This window comes from Ursus arctos, unplaced genomic scaffold (genome assembly GCF_023065955.2).
Source record: "Ursus arctos isolate Adak ecotype North America unplaced genomic scaffold, UrsArc2.0 scaffold_25, whole genome shotgun sequence".
NCBI classification, from domain to species: domain Eukaryota; kingdom Metazoa; phylum Chordata; class Mammalia; order Carnivora; family Ursidae; genus Ursus; species Ursus arctos.
This window is the reverse complement of record NW_026622930.1, coordinates 2,188,426-2,203,518: the sequence shown is the minus strand read 5'-3', so window position 1 is coordinate 2,203,518 and position 15,093 is coordinate 2,188,426. Positions and strand designations below refer to the sequence as shown.

Here is a 15,093-nt window from a genome sequence, read left to right as displayed (position 1 = left end):
GGTTGGCAGCCCACTCTACCGCCCCCCTTCCCCAGCCGGGTGCTGCCTCCGGAGCCCAGCTCCTGTGCGCCTGCTGCTGCAGGGGTGAGGGATTGGGCAGGGGGAGCATGTGTGTGTGTCACAGGAAGTACTCCTGGAATCTGGTCGCTCTCCCATAGTCTGCTGAGTGGCTAGACAGGAAAGTTGGAAGTGACAGCTGCTGTAGTGCAGCAGTAAATTCTGAAATGAACTGCAGGAGTTGCACTGTTTGTGGGGTTAACGGTTTAATGTCCTTTTTCTGAAAGAGCAACAAGAACTTATGTTTTCTTGTTCTCCCGACATTCGTGGGGAGTTGGTAACAAATCTTATTTTTCCATTTTAAAGATGAGAAAAATGAAGCTCGGGCTGGTTAAATGACTTGCTGAGCATCCCATGGTGAGTCAGAGCGGGCGGGGGCTTGGCCCCCGCTGTCCGGGGCTTCGTACGAGACCACTGGGGTTCCAGTCTGCTGAGACCCGGGTGCACTGCTGCCTGTGGAAATCCATTTTCTAGAATTAATCTTATTTTGGATTATCAATTGCATGTTTAAAATGTGCTAAAGACTTCTGAAGTCAGTGGTTTCTTCAAGTTTCTGAACTGTCTAAACTGTTAGTGCTTTTAAGAGAAAGTCCTCCCTGATTTCAGAGAGAACTTTATAGTTTAGGGATTTCAAAGGATTTCTGATGAAGTTAAAGGTTTAATGAATGGCTTCTTCCTACACGTAACTTTTGTTTTGGTCACTGTCGATGTTTCTCATTGTGGAATCTCCTTTATGTACAGTTACTGGAAAACCTCGTTATAGTAAGTATCACGGAGATTTCTAGCACAGTGCTAATCCATGCTCTGAAACTGGAATTTTATTTTGATGACAGTTAGGAATGACCAGTCTCAGTAAGTAAAAGATAGCCGATGGCCCAGTACCTCTTGGTACTGCGCTGATAGCAGCAGGCAGAAGGTAATCCCAAATACTAAAGCGATTAAAAGCACTGCTGAGATCTGTGACCTAGAAATACTGTAAGCCACGCTGCGTTCAGTGGGGGCTGACTCTGTTCTCACAACGGTTTCATTGGGCTCTCTCTCTCCGTTTCTGTCTGACAGGCCTAGCTGCCTCATGTGACGCTCACACTGTCTCCTGCATGACGGGCGGCTCCTCCTCCAGCTTTACTTCTCTCTCCAGTGCTGACTGCTGTGTTTAGCAATCCCCTAGGATTCTTGGCAGAGCTCCACCTCTCTGTGACTGGCCATTCCTTTCGGTGCTGCTGTCCTTTTGGGGGGTTCCTTATCTCTGTATACATGTAGCTTTGCCAGATATGTACTTAGTAATATAAACTGTGTTAATAAAAATCATTTACTGTGTGATACATGAGTTTAAGAATTAAGAGCGATTAGTTGTTCACTTTGATCAGAGGTAGTTAGAAGTCTCCCGCAGGTGTTAATGCCGTGGCATGACTGTGACCGTTGAACTAGCTAGGCTGTAGGAATAGGGCATGTGCTGCTCCTGTTGCCCTGCGAGACCCGGCGGGGCCACCTGTGCCCTGGGCTCTCCCCTTAGGATCTCACTCAAGTAGCATTTGCTGTGTAGTCTCCGTGACATTTTGGCAATTTTGCTTTTCTCCACTAATCTCTAAGTGTTCAGTGATTTGTGTATTTGTGTCTTTCTAACTTCTAATAAACTCACTCCAACTGACCTGTGTCTTGGTGTCTGTCTGCCTAGTAGAACTTCTCATTCTTTCCATGGAATGCGGCATTGCATAGCTTCCGGAAGGAACGGGGCTACTGTTAATCTCACTAAGTGATTCATTCTAAGAATAAAAGTTGCTTATAGACACATTTTTTCACTGTCTGGTTTTGATTTTCATACCCAGATACTGCCAAATGTTGCACTTGCTAATGCCTGGGCCGGTTATGGTGAAAGCTGGACACTTTTACTTCCTACAAGGTGTCAGAGGGGTTTTAGTAACTGTGCGGAATGAGCATTTTATTTAATTTCCCAACCACACTTAGAATCAAATTTAATAAAACTTTTTAAAAATTTACTGAAGGGGCGCCTGGCTGGCTCAGTAGGAAAGTGCGTGGCTTTTATTTTTTATTTTTTTAAAGATTTTATTTTATTTATTTGGCAGAGAGAGAGAGACAGCGAGAGAGGGAACACAAGCAGGGGGAGTGGGAGAGGAAGAAGCAGGCTCCCAGCAGGGGAGCCCGATGTGGGGCTCGATCCCAGAACGCCGGGATCACGCCCTGAGCCGAAGGCAGACACTCAACAACTGAGCCACCCAGGCGCCCTGAGCGTGTGGCTTTTAATCTCGGGGTCGTGAGTGCAAGCCCCACGTTGGGTGTAGAGATTACTTAAATACATACATAAATAAATAAGTAAATAAATAAATACATAATGAAATTTATTGACGAGAAGCAGCAGTACATTTAAGTACCGCATGTACACAGAAGTGTTAAAAAAAGTTGTCTCTGTCAGGTCTCAGTGGTTTGGGTCCAGTACTGTTACATGGACCAGATGGAATTTGATTTTGGTGATTTTCCAAGAAGCAGCCTTAATTTTCTTGAGACTTTTTCTATGTGTGACCTTTTGTTTCAAAACAGCAATATGATTTTTGGGGTATTATTTTTTGTTTGGACTTCATGTTCAGAAGTTTTCATGATCATTGGATTATCTTGACTGAAATTTAAAATGGGTAGATTTATATTTAAAGTGTATTTATAGACATGGCAAACTGGTAATTTCTGTAGCAACCGTATTGCCGGCCAGTCACAGACAAGTAGGTCAACCGTGATGTGCATTCTTGTTTTCATCCAGCTTTGCCTCGTGTGAGGCCGGGAGAGGACTGTCTGCAGTTTCACATGTGTTCACATTTCTTTCAGGATGGCACTGGATCTTTAAAGCGCAGTGGCTCCTTTAGCAAACTCCGGGCTTCAATTAGACGCAGCAGTGAGAAGCTGGTTAGGAAGCTGAAGGGTGGAAGTTCTCGAGAGAGTGAGCCAAAGAACCCCGGGTAACTATCTCTCCGCAGCCCCGCTGCCCGCCCTGCCTCGTGGCGTCCAACGGCCCTGCCTCCCCAAGCGGTCCCTGCTGCTGCTCATGTCTCGGCCCCGGGTCTGGAGCGGCTCCCGTCCCCTCTCTTCCTGGGCCCGGCGGGCTGACGAGGAACTGTGGAGCTTCCTGTGGAGAGGCTAGAAGGGCGGGGGCCTTCCAGACAAACCCGTGGAATGCTGCGGCTTTGTTGTTGTGTGTTCGGAGAAAGCCTTAGCAGTGACAGGTGGGAGCTTCGTATGAAAACACTGAGCACGTTCACTTGTTTTACTCTAGAGAGCTGTTACTTCTTTTTTTAAAATTAGTATTAGTTTAAATTTTTTAAAATTATGATTCATAACGCTAGCTGTGACTACATGAGACTCACACAGGTATTAATGTAGGGAGAACAATGGTTTTAAATGGAAGGATCACAGTTTCAGGACTTCAGTATAAGGAGTTAGTTTCTTTAGGAATTAAAGGAAACAGATTCTCCGTGTGTTTAAAAGAAGGTACACTCATGAGTCTTAGAGTCTGCTGAACGATAGCTTTGAAGTTGTCAAAGGAATTTGGTTCTGAGGTAATTCTGTTCTTTATAAGGCGCACCGGCATGTTAACAGTCTACCCCCGTTTCTGGGTTATTTCTGGTGTAAACAGCATCTTGTTTGGATGCATTTCTCACAGGGGCACTGTTTTGTCAGCTGTTCTGTGAAACTCTGAATTTCTAAGTGGTGCTTCCTCTTTACAGATGGAGTCTGAGCAGAACTCTGTTGTACAAGTGACTCCACTTTCCCTTCTGTGGGCAAGAAGTCTCCCGCTGCTGGGACTGGGAAGCGGGGTCCCTTCACACAACATGTCGGAGACCTGAGGTTGGGGGCTTTCCCAGCTGCTTCCTGTGTTATTTTGAGGGGCGTCCAGTCTCGTTCTTGTCTCTGTCACTGAAGGCATACCTCCTAAGACCCTTGGGAGCCCCCAGTGCTGCCCCGCAGGCTCCGCCCCTGGCCAGGGAGCAGAGGCCCAGGTCCGCTGTGCCTGCGGGCGTCTCTGCTGGTGGGCGCGCACATTCTTTGATGGCTTGTGAGGCAGGACGAGCAATTTGATTTGGATAGGTGGCTGCCACCCTGCTTCTCAGCCCGTTTGTCTAGAGGGAGTCTTAGGAGCTCCACACGCGTTTGTTGTGAAACTACCTGGAAGGTGCAGGGTTGAAAGCCAGCGGGACTTCTGGAAGGATGTGGGGCTGAGCAGCAGACTGCCGTCCTGTCCGTCCTTTTCCTGCTGTCAGCACCAAAGCCTGGGACCTGACAGGTGAACGTGCATCTGGGAAATCGCCTTTGGGATAAAGTGCTTGTTTTAAAATATTTACAGAACTAAATGAGGCACTAATCTGTCTCACCGAATTTTGAAAGATAAAAGTGTTTTGTTTTGCCACATCACAAGAATCTGAACAGACTGCTGGAACAGTCGATTAGTTTACGTTCCGGGGGTGGATCTGACGAGCGGAAGTGACCTGTACATCACTGTGCTCTCCACACGCCGTTATTTGGCTCCTCCAGGACAGACACGCTGGCTATTGGAGGTTCTGGATGTTTTGAAGCTTTTTAAATGCAGAATCCAGTTGTGGCACTGAGTCCTATGACGTGGCCCTTCTTCCCACGTGACCGAGCTCAGAAGTTTTCTGTCCCTCTCCCGTGCCTTCTTCCTGTCTTGGCCGTGACATAGCAATAGGAATGCGCCCCGGTGTGGCTGGCCACACACGTGCACACACGTTGTCATGTATAGTTGGAGGTGGTGCCTCACTGAACTTGATGAAAGCTTAAATGGCTCTAGAGATTTTATCCCATAAAATGCATAAAACGGAGTCATCTGTCCGGGTAAGAGTAACTGCGTTTATTAACTGGCCCCGTGGTTCTCAGACCTGAGCATCCGTGTTTCCGAGGGTCTGAACACAGACCACCGGGCTCCAGCCCTGGGTTTATGGTGCAGCGGGTCTGCATCCCTTGCGCCCCTCGCAAGTTCCCAGCTAGTGCCAGTGCTGCTGGTCTAAGACCACATTTTGAGAATCACCAAAGTCGGCATTCTTCCCGTTTTGTACGTGACGGTCTAAGGGAAGGGCGTGGATGCAGCTCGCAGAGTCAAGGGGAGACTTGCTGGCAGGGGTCAGATTGATTTTACTTTCGTCTTGTAAGGAAAAGAGAGTCTGAGGTGGAGGGTTGTATGGCTAGCTCTCTTAGAAAAAGTCCATTGGCCACTTAGATGACAATAATTCAGTGTGCCAGTGTGATTTGGTTTGACTTTATCCTTTATTCTTTAGTGCCGTGTAGAGAAAAACTTCTTCAGAATTCTAACAACACTTACTAGGATGCGTTGGGTTGTTGTGTTCGTGTTTGTCCTGGTTCGGGCATTTGGGGAGTGAGTTTTACTTGAGGTTAAGTGAATTACGGTCTTTGCTTTTGGTGTAGTTCATTCAGTGAGAACTTGGGAAGTACCTGCCATTTGCCGGGTGCTGTGCCCATGGTGCTGGCGGGCACTCGGGTGGCGACTGGGCCTTAGTGCCCGTTGCCGGTGTGTTTATGTGTCTGGTGGTGCTAACCCTGCACTGAACCCGTGCTTCAGCCTCACAGAGCGAGTACTGTGTCGTAGGTAGTTCAGATTCACTAGTGTAGTTCCTGCTGCAGACGTTTAAAAATAACCCTTAATATCAGTTATTTTAACTTTAAAAGCTAAGATGCTTTTCTGCTTGTGGGCATCCCTGGTGGGTAAGCAATGATAAGTAACTTCACGACTGTCCATCATTTAAGTTTAGGTTTTAGGTTATTTGCAGGATATTTCATCAAGTATTTTAAAGGTATCAAGTGGGAGAAAGAAGTAAATACAGACTTAAATCACCAGATTTCCTTAAAGGTAAAGCCATGAAATTTATTTTAAATTTTGGTTTCTAAGCAGAGAAATCCTAGCTTCTGAGTTTATTTTGCTAATAAAAATCATTTTTCCTTTTAATATAAAAATCCATAAAGTACACAAAACATCTATCTATCTATATCAGATCTTAACACTGAGCTTCAAGGGGTCTCTCTTTTATGTGGTCACTTAGGGTGAGTGGTGGTTTTGGAGGAAGCTCCAGGCTCCCTTCTTAAAACTGACCTGACGTGCCCTGCGGACTGAGGCGCAGCCAGAGGGCTGCCCGGGCAGAGCGTCTCCGCTCCTCCACGAGCCAGTCTTCACCGTGTGAACGTATAAATGACATGTGGAATTTACACAGTATTTAAGACAAATACTGGGCTGAGATGCATGCAGAGAAACTGTTTTTTCTCTTTTGGGCTTTAAATATGGATAGACCTGGGGCATCCGTGTTAAGAACTGGGCAGCCAGCCCAGTCCGCGCGAGATAAAGGCCCACTGTCCACGAGGGATGGCTCCAGGGACTCCGTCACGGTGACAGAGGCCTTGGAGGGGTGTCTTTGCCATGTGTGCCACTCCCGGTTGACTGACACGCTGGTTTGTCCTTTTGCATGTCCACTACCCTGGGTGCAGCATGAAGCGTGCCAGTTCTCTGAATGTCCTTAACGTGGGCGGCAAGGCCGCTGAAGACCATTTCCAAGTAAGGAGCCCTGCCCCACTCAGTGCCCTTGACTACCTGGCCCAGGCTAGTTGTGTGGCCGCAGGCCCTTCGCGGGCACCACTGCCACCTCCGATGGCCTTGGGAACACTTAAGTATTTCTGGGTCTTAGACAAAGAGGCATCATAATGGTATTTCCGGATTCTGCATTAATTTGATTTACGTGACTTGTGGGAATGTGCATATCGTGAACATTCTCAGTATATTCATGATCTTTAAATAGTTCGATTAAGCTAATTAAAATTTAAATATTCTGATAAAGTAATACCCAACTTGTCCAGTTAATGTGTATTATTAATTTGTATGATTTTAGCCTCTGGTAAGTTTGTAACTAATTCGTTGTCTAGTTAAGCTGTTGTTCAGTGTTTTAAAACTATTAGAATTTTACTAATGTAACTGACATGTTGTCACTTTTACACCCAATCTTTAGCGCTTTTTTTGGTGTCCCAAGGCTTGCATGAACCTGTCACCTTCACATTTAAAACTGTTGGCATCTTCTTCTCTTGTAATTTTCCATTTCTTTTCAATGTCTGGTGTGGCTCTCGGGGTGCGGCCAGGGGTCCCAAGCAGACCAGGCAGTGAACCTGCAGCTGAACTTACAGGACAGAGGACCTTCTGACTTAGCCGTTACTGCTCGTCTGCCAGGGACCGGGCTTCCTGGCCACTGCACCTCCCAGCAGCCCCCGTCCAGCTGCTCACCTCTTGGACGCTCGCTGGCGGTCACAGGCCTTTCTCCTCAGCCCCCAGCACCTTAGGAGGTGGCTGTGGCCAGGGTGCTTTCTGCCAGGGGCTCCAGTGGGATGTGAGGTGCTGGTAGCGCTGGCCAGTGCGCTTGGAGCGCACCTGCTCGTGATAGTAAAAGAGGTGTCGTTGTCCCAAAAGGTCTGAGGTCAGCATGGTCCTGCACTCATCTCTCGGTGCTGGCCCCTGTGCACGTGAGCGTCAGGACGCCCGAGTGTTGACTCAGGGGCTCTACCGCTGTGATTGTTAGCTCTAAGACCACTCGACGCCGGCGTCCTTTGGAGTACGGGTTAAGTATAATTTTTCCATTTGTTTTTTCATGCAGGAACGAAATACTTGTCTGGCAGACTCGCGAGCTCTGAGTGCCAGCCACACTGACCTGGCCCACTGAGGGTCGAGGCAGAGCTAGATAAAATCCCTGAGACTAATGAAGCACTGAGACCCTCCAAGCTTTGCCATGACCCTCCCCACTCTGTAGGGGACCCACCTCCCGGGTTGCTTCCTTCTCTAGATAGTGCCATCCACCACCTGGTGGAGGTGTGCCCCAAATTCTGTTAAGCTGTCTACGGTGCTAGCGACCAGGAGCTGCGGGAGCGGGAGGCCAGCCTGGCGTGGCAGCCCACGCGGCCCCGGCAGCCGGCTTCATCACGTCCAGGATCGGCTGCTGCTCACGGATGCTTGTACTTTCTGCCACTGCACCAGAATCGATTCTAAATTTTAATACTGTATTAAGGCTGCAAATTAAGACTCTGGAAGCTTCCACTGCGCCCTTCTAGACTAAGCATCTGTGACCTCTGGCAGTGCCGCCTGGAATTCAGAGTGGGCGCTAAGAAGTGGGAGAGACGGGTCCCTGCCAGTGGGTCTGGGTCTCTGCTGAGCCCCCGCTCCTGAGTGCGGCCCCTCCACGCACTCTGCCCGACACGCCGTGTGCTCCCACCCCTGCCCCTGCGGAGCCCACTTTCCCCCTGCCGGCCCCTGAGCGCTGAGCATGCAGAGATGGGGGGGTTATTTTTATAAAATAGCTTTTCTTTGTGGTGTTAAGTAACATGGGGTAGGTTTTGACAGGAACGTTTCCCAGTCCACCCTACGGCCTTACCCGTGAGGGATGCGTGAGGCTTCTGGTAGGTTTAGAATGTCCTGAGCAGATGACAAGGGGTTTGTGACTCCTGATGGCAGTGGCGGTAACGAGGGCCACGTTAGGCCAGCGGGCAGGAGTGTGAAGATTCAGCATGTAGATGGGGGCGGGGGGGTCTGAGAAACGTGCAGCGTCCCTGTGACGTGCTGCAGGTTGTGACTTTAAGTGTTAGGTGGTGTTACTGCAAGGGCATGTGCTTTTGTCTGTCCCCAGCCACCTCTTTGTCCTGAATTGCACTCTGCGGGGGTACGTGCTCACTGGGACTCCCCGAGGGGACTACATGTGTCCTTCAGGGGGCCGCGGGCTGGAAACTATTCAGAAGTGTCCCATCATTTAAGACCACAGGAGCACGTGGCCTCGCCCGCTGGTGTTTGTGGCGTGTGCTTGTTCCCGCTCAGAGACAGGTGCTCTGGGTCCTGCCTGCAGGTGCCCGTGGGTCTGGCCTGGGGCTTCCGAGGCCATGCCTCTTTCCGCAGCGCCCGACTGTCCCAGTATTGCAGCTGATGGATGAGAAACTTAGGTCCGGGGTTGGTTTACACATGGGATGGGTTGTGAGACACTGGAGCCAAGAGAATGCGCAGAGCCACGTCCCTGCAGAGGCACTGTGCGCTCTGCACGTCCCTCTGTGGCACAGGGGCTGCCGGGTTGTGATGTGGCCGGTGCGGAGGGCCCCGGGAGCCACCCCCTCCGTCCCAAGTTCTTTTCTCGGGCCATGAGGCTGATCCAGTTACATTGGAAACCTACCCAGTTTCTCTTAGTGACACTTCTGTCTGGAGAACATGGGGCTAAGAATAGGATTTCACGTTGCACTGTCAGTGGAAACAGGCACTGTGCAGGGTCCTTTGTTGAACCTGCCCCGCCCGTGAGCCCACGGGCCTCGGTTGCCTTGCAGGGCTGTGAGGAAACGTGGCCGGGGTGAGAGAAGCCAGACTGCCTCCTTAAGCCCGGGTTGTAAGAAACTTCATGTTTCAGGGGTTGCTGCCTGGAAATCCGTGAGGTCTGACTTTTGAGTTTGTGTCCAAACAGAAGCAAGCCTGGTCATCTCAATGTCATTCAAGTCTTGGTGTCTGGATTTTAACATTCTCAAGGAGGGAAGCAGTGCGAGCGGCTGTCCCTCCTCTGCAACGTTGTCCTTTCCTGGTGAGGGGACCCTTAGAGCGCCAGCAGCCACGGGTACATAGTTCCGGTCCAGTTTGAGTCCCCAGCCAGAGGATAGGCAGGAGGGGGACAGGAGCTGGCCACTGTCTGCAGAGCCCCCTCCGTGGGCTGTCAGAGGGTGGAGGTTGTGGGAGGCCTGGGCCTCCTGACCCTCCCGGCTCTTCCCCACGGCAGCTGACCTTGCAGCCTGCGGCGTGCTCACGGGGCTAGTAGGCTGTCTCTGTGGTGCTCGCTTTGTGTTTACAATATTGGAGGGAGTCACTTATTTCCTGGAATTAAAAAATTCCTATCATTTGTTCAGAAAGCTGCTAGGAATATGTAATGAGAAATTCAGTGTTTATAGTAACATAGAAATATTGCTAAAAAAAATATCGTTTGCAGTTCATAGGACAGATCGCCCATTGTCATAACTTTACAGAATGTTCTTGGGAGGTGAGGGAAAAGGTGAGGCTGTGTTCTGAGATGTTGGTATGTGCACTTCTCTCTCAGCACTGCTCTGTATGGTCATCAAAATTCTGAAAACTGGGAAGTGGTGAAGCCGCGACCAAGGGTGAGGTTCCTGTCAGCCAAGGAAGTGTAGTCAGGGTGTACGAGCGTCCTGTGTGTGACTGAGGCAGTCGTAAAGACGTGCACTGTTCCACATTTGTCCCCATTGTCATAGGGGAGAACTGTCGGCGGGGCGGGGGGGACCCCAGGTCTGCGAGGCCTGCGTTACGAGCCTTGAGGGAGCTTTGAGGAGTGTGTGGGACGGACAGGATGGTGCAGGGCCCGGGCCATCTGTGTTCGCAGAAAGCCCGCCCTGCCGCAGAGGCATCCCTCTGGGACGGGTGGGCAAGGGGCCCCGGGGCCCCAGCACTGGCGTGCGTGTGTGGGTGTGCGCCCCCCCGGGGGGGTGGCCCGTCTGTCGCGTGTACACTGGCTTGGATCATAGTTTTCTCACTGTTAGTGCGATTTGCCTAGAAAATAATTTGGGATTGTTTATACTTAATTACAAAAATAAAATGGTTTATTTCCTGGTGTGAAGTCCCTGCACTTGCGGAAAGGCTCTTTTATAAAACGGCAACCCTAGAAGACCGTCTTCCTTTTATACCAGCCATTCTTACCCCTTTGAGGGCCACAGACTACTTTAAGAATGGGATGGGAATTACAAGTGAATATTTCTGCTTTAGAAAATTTGTAAACAGAAAGAGTCTACCCAGTTCCAGGGACTGCTGCCTCCACCCCCAGTGCTGGGTCAGTGTCTGGCTGGTGGAGCTGTGGGAGGATGGCCAGGTCACTTGACTGTTCGCGGTGCCTCAGTGTTGCTGAGATCAAGGCTAGCAACTCTCCATCCCCAGGGGCCGTGGAAAAGTTACTTAGGGCAGAGCCTGGCACAGAGCCAACTGTGGTGAAGGGGTCTAGGGCCCACTGTGCCAGGCAGCGTGGTGGGGGGGTGGGGCCTGAACTCCGACACGGCCCTGCCTGCAGGGAGGCCACGTGGGGCAGTTCCTCCATGCGCACGGCCTCCCTGCTGTGGAGAAGGTGCAGCCGACACCCTGACCCAAAATGGGTGCGCCGAGTCGACGTCGGTCCCCCGGGCCTGCAGCGCAGAAGGCTCGGCCAGAATCCACAGCTGAACCGGCCAGCTGCCGTGTCAGTAGGACTCAGTCCCAGGAGTCCCTCGCACTCCCTCCGTGTGGACGGTGTAGGAACAGGATGAGGGGGGCAGGTGAGGGGCGAAGACCACCTCGAGGGTGCGGTCAGGACGGCCGGGTGGGGTGAGCAAGGCATCCTCGGCGCGGCGCCGGCTGACCATCAGCCTCATTAAGAGCTGGTTGGACCAGGTCATTCCGAGAGCTGGAGAAACCCGTTCATCCCAGAGACTGAGACAGAAAACAGGCCCAGCCGTTACTTACAGAACAACACCCCCCCCCCCCCCGACCTGCACCGTCCTCCTGCCCTGCTCACCCCTGTGGCCCAGGCACTGCGTCCTGCTCCTCTGCGGCCTCGGTCACCTGGAACACGGAGACTGGGGTCAGCTGCAGCGAGGACCGCACTGCTCCCACCCTGGCATGACAGGCCCTGCCCTCCCCGAGCCTCTTCCTAAAATAGAAGCTGAGGCCCGCTGCCGTCTGCGGGGGACCCACCTGGTTGATGCACAGCACCGGGCTCCGGAAGCTGCAGCTCAGCCGGCGCAGGGCGGCCCCCAGCGCCTGCAGACGCCTGGCCCTGGGGATCGCAGCCGGGCCGTCAAACTCGCAGCGGAATGGGGCGGCCACGGAGTCGATGACCACCAAACGGGCCATCCCCCGAGACAGCAGCATGGGCACCTTCTTGCTCACACACTCCAGCAGGGTGTCCTAGAAGCCGAGGGGAGATGGTGTCACTGCCTGTGCCACTGGCGTCTCCCCTTCCGCCCTGCGCCGAGAGACCCCTTGCATCCGTCCCCTTGTACTTCTCAAGTCCCTGGTGGGGCCAGCACCCCTCAGGGCCATCACCGTGACCAGGCCTTTCTCCTTCCGTGGACCCGTGCCAGGCACTGACCTTGGACGCAGCCACCCCGGAAGGCCGACTTGTTAGCACCACGGTCCTGGGGGCCACACTCCTGCCAGGCGGGTGTAGGGGTGGCCCTGCCCCCTGCCCAGTGACCCCCAGTGGAGGAGGGAGGAGGGATGTAGTGGGGTGGGGCCGCCTCAACTGTGGAGACCCCGGGCTGTGCCCAAGCAGGGGGCCGGGTGCAGATGGCCCCCCCCACCAGCCCTGCCCATCCTCCGGGGCCTCAGGCCTGCCCCTTGGAGCCATCTGCCCTGCCAGCTTGGACTTAGGCCCCAGTGCTGCGTGACCACACACTGGGTGTCCCACCCTGAGTGAAACCCCATTCTGTGCTTCTGTCTCTAGGGCGTCTCCAGTAGAGCCTCTTTTTGTGGAAAATGACAGCAGCAGCAGTGGCCTCGAGGATGCCAGCAGTAATGTGAGTCCTACCCCCGCTTCCCTCCACTGGAGGCTGTGGGGCTCCTGGGGGCTGGGCAGGTGGGGGCTGCGCTGCCCGTGCTCCAGCCCATCCCCTGCCCTACTGGCACCGCCAGCCTCCCCCCCCCCCCCCCCCCGGGCCTCCAGGCGACACTGGGCAACAGGGTGGAAGCCTTCTGCCCCCAGAGCTGTTTTTGGAACCATACTTAGAGAGGGCACCATGGGTCTTGGCGGCCCTGGCCCTGACCATGGTCTTCTCTTGCAGTGAAGCCACACCCAGCCTGGAAGACCCAGGATGCTGCTGCTTGTTCGCAGCCAGAGCCAGCCCTGTGACAGCCAGGGGACGGCCACCGAGGCTGGAGGGCCCTGGAGCTAGGAGCCTGCAGCACTAACCTCGTCTTCTGTGTCCCCGTGCCACGGAACACACTGTCCTACTAATAACCACACTGCTCGTTGGGATGCGTGTTGCTTGCCAAGCCATGGCCACGCTCGGCCCCTACAGGATGATGGGGTGGGCGCGGCCTCCCTCCTGGGCCGCGGTTCCGGGGAGACCCGTGGGCCATCTGCGTCCTGACTCTCCGTGGAAGAGGCCGTGGCTGCAGGCACCGTGTGCCACAGCTTACCGTGTTACTTCCCCAAGCTGTGTGTGATATGTTTTATTGTAAATTTTTTAAAAATTAAAAGTTTATATGCCTTATCCTTTCCTTGCAATATTTATAACAATCCTTAAACGGGGGAAGGCCCACTGGAATCTGGGGGCTCCGCCCAGCCAGAGCTGACGTCTGGGGGTGCTGGGGGGAGTGGTGTGCTCGGGAAGCCGGGCTTCGTGGGGAGGCCCCACCCTATGCAGAGGCCTTGCTTTTTTTTGGCGTACTGGTTTATTCTAACTCCCCACCTTTCCTTGCCATCCTTCCCATTCTTACTCATCCCTCCACCAAATAACGGGCTACGTTGAAAGCTGGTCAGGCCGCCAGCACCGCTCCCCCTGCCTGCTGGACCTGCTCTGAGCTCCCAGCCCTTTGCCCTCTCCCTGAGCGCTCCTGCCACTGTGATCCGTCCACAGGCAGGGACCTGTCACTTGGTGATGCTTCCAGATCTGTCCCGAGAGTTGTGGCCAGGTGGCACTCAGCCACCTGAGAGGCTTGTTGGGGCTGGGGGCCTGCTAGGCCCTGGCCAGGTTGGGGGGGCTCCGTCAGAGGCAGAAGTAAAACCCAACACAGACTGCTCTGGCTGGGACGGCTGGCCTGGACAGCAGGTCCTGTCTCCTGGGCAGTGGGCACTGCAGGCTGGCCAGGGACAGGAGGTGGCATGCTGGGCATCCTTGTGCCTGCAGGGCCGCCTCCCCCCACTCCTTGTGGGTGGGGGTAGCAAGTCCTAGAGGATGCCTGGTCCGACTTGAATTTCAGGTACTGGATCGTGTGGATCTGAACGCGTGGCGTGCATGCACGGGCACGTGCCTCTATGCTGACAGGTACTGGGGGTGGCCCGGGGTCTCGTTTGTGGCTCTGCCCACCGGTCCCCTTGGAACTCAAGGCCAGAGAGACACTCACCACATCGGCCACGTGCTCGATGAAGATATGGTTGCCAAATTTTATCCTGTCGACCACGTCTCCCGGAACGTCTGTCCGCAGGTGCCGCTGCTGAGCGATGAGCTGCTGCAGACGCAGGTTGGGGAAGACGTCTTCCGTGCAGATGTACACGGCCCCTGGGAAGGAAAAGGGTGCCTCCTTTCAGACACTCTGCCCCTTGCTGACCAGATGCCACCCCACGGGCCTGCCCCTGGCCTGTCTCGAGTGGAAGTGAGTGGGGTCATCAGGGCCTAGGCTTTGGGCAGTCCCCATCCTGTGCACACGGGGACACTCCCTCAGAGGCTCTACGAGTGCAGAGTTCCAAGGCTCTACTCTCAAGGCTCCCCCGCCATCCGGGGCTGCACGGTGACAGCCGTCTTTGTGTGACTGAAAAAGCCAGTGGGCAAACAGTGGGCCACGTGTCCCCAGAAGCCTGGACACGTAGGGGCAACAGCCCGGCCAGGGCCTGGATCCCTGTACCAGAGAGCGGACCTCGAGTCTACAGCCAGAAAGAACCAGGGGCCATCCGAAATAAACCGTTTGTGGCAACTAATTTTCAACCAAGGTCCCTGGACAGTTCGAGAGAAAGAATGGTCTCTCCAACAAATGCCACTAGGACAGCTGGGTCACTGCAAGCCAGAGAACGGGGTCAGGCCCTGGTTTCACAGCCTGCATGGACGCTGCCAGCACGCACCGAACTCCGAAGAAGACACAGGGAAACCTTCGTGACTTTGGATTCAGCACTAGATTCTCAGATGTGACACAAATAGCACCAGTGAGCAAAGGCAGAGAGAGAAACTGGACTTGATCAACACGGTACCATCAAGAAAATGAAAAGACAACCCACACAGAGGAGAAAATACTGTGAATTCCGTATCTGGGAAGAG

The 15,093-nt window shown here is 53.3% G+C and overlaps 2 protein-coding genes across 27 annotated transcripts in view; one reads left to right on the top strand and one right to left on the bottom strand.

Moving 5' to 3' along the window:
• KLC1 (kinesin light chain 1) overlaps positions 1-13,335 on the top strand; it is a 65,546-nt gene extending 52,211 nt beyond the window's left edge. For 6 of the 19 annotated variants that reach the window (XM_057318394.1, XM_057318395.1, XM_026515196.4 and 3 more), the window contains 3 exons: positions 2,893-3,023; positions 6,571-6,637; positions 7,722-10,712. In XM_057318394.1, the coding sequence (XP_057174377.1) occupies positions 2,893-3,023; positions 6,571-6,637; positions 7,722-7,787 (264 nt within the window). In that variant the 3' untranslated portion in view covers positions 7,788-10,712. Of the gene's footprint in view, positions 1-363; positions 415-1,116; positions 1,374-2,892; positions 3,024-6,570; positions 6,638-7,721; positions 10,713-12,566; positions 12,640-12,903 lie in introns of those variants that run through there. The other 13 variants (XM_048219912.2, XM_057318398.1, XM_057318399.1 and 10 more) reach the window with 5 other exon arrangements.
• The window catches only part of XRCC3 (X-ray repair cross complementing 3), an 18,691-nt gene continuing 14,271 nt past the window's right edge, over positions 10,674-15,093 (bottom strand). For all 8 annotated transcript variants that reach the window (XM_048219915.2, XM_048219914.2, XM_048219919.2 and 5 more), the window contains 4 exons: positions 14,189-14,343; positions 11,816-12,028; positions 11,637-11,683; positions 10,674-11,551 (listed from right to left, as the gene is read on the bottom strand). In XM_048219915.2, the coding sequence (XP_048075872.1) occupies positions 11,323-11,551; positions 11,637-11,683; positions 11,816-12,028; positions 14,189-14,343 (644 nt within the window). In that variant the 3' untranslated portion in view covers positions 10,674-11,322. The remainder of the gene's footprint in view (positions 11,552-11,636; positions 11,684-11,815; positions 12,029-14,188; positions 14,344-15,093) is intronic.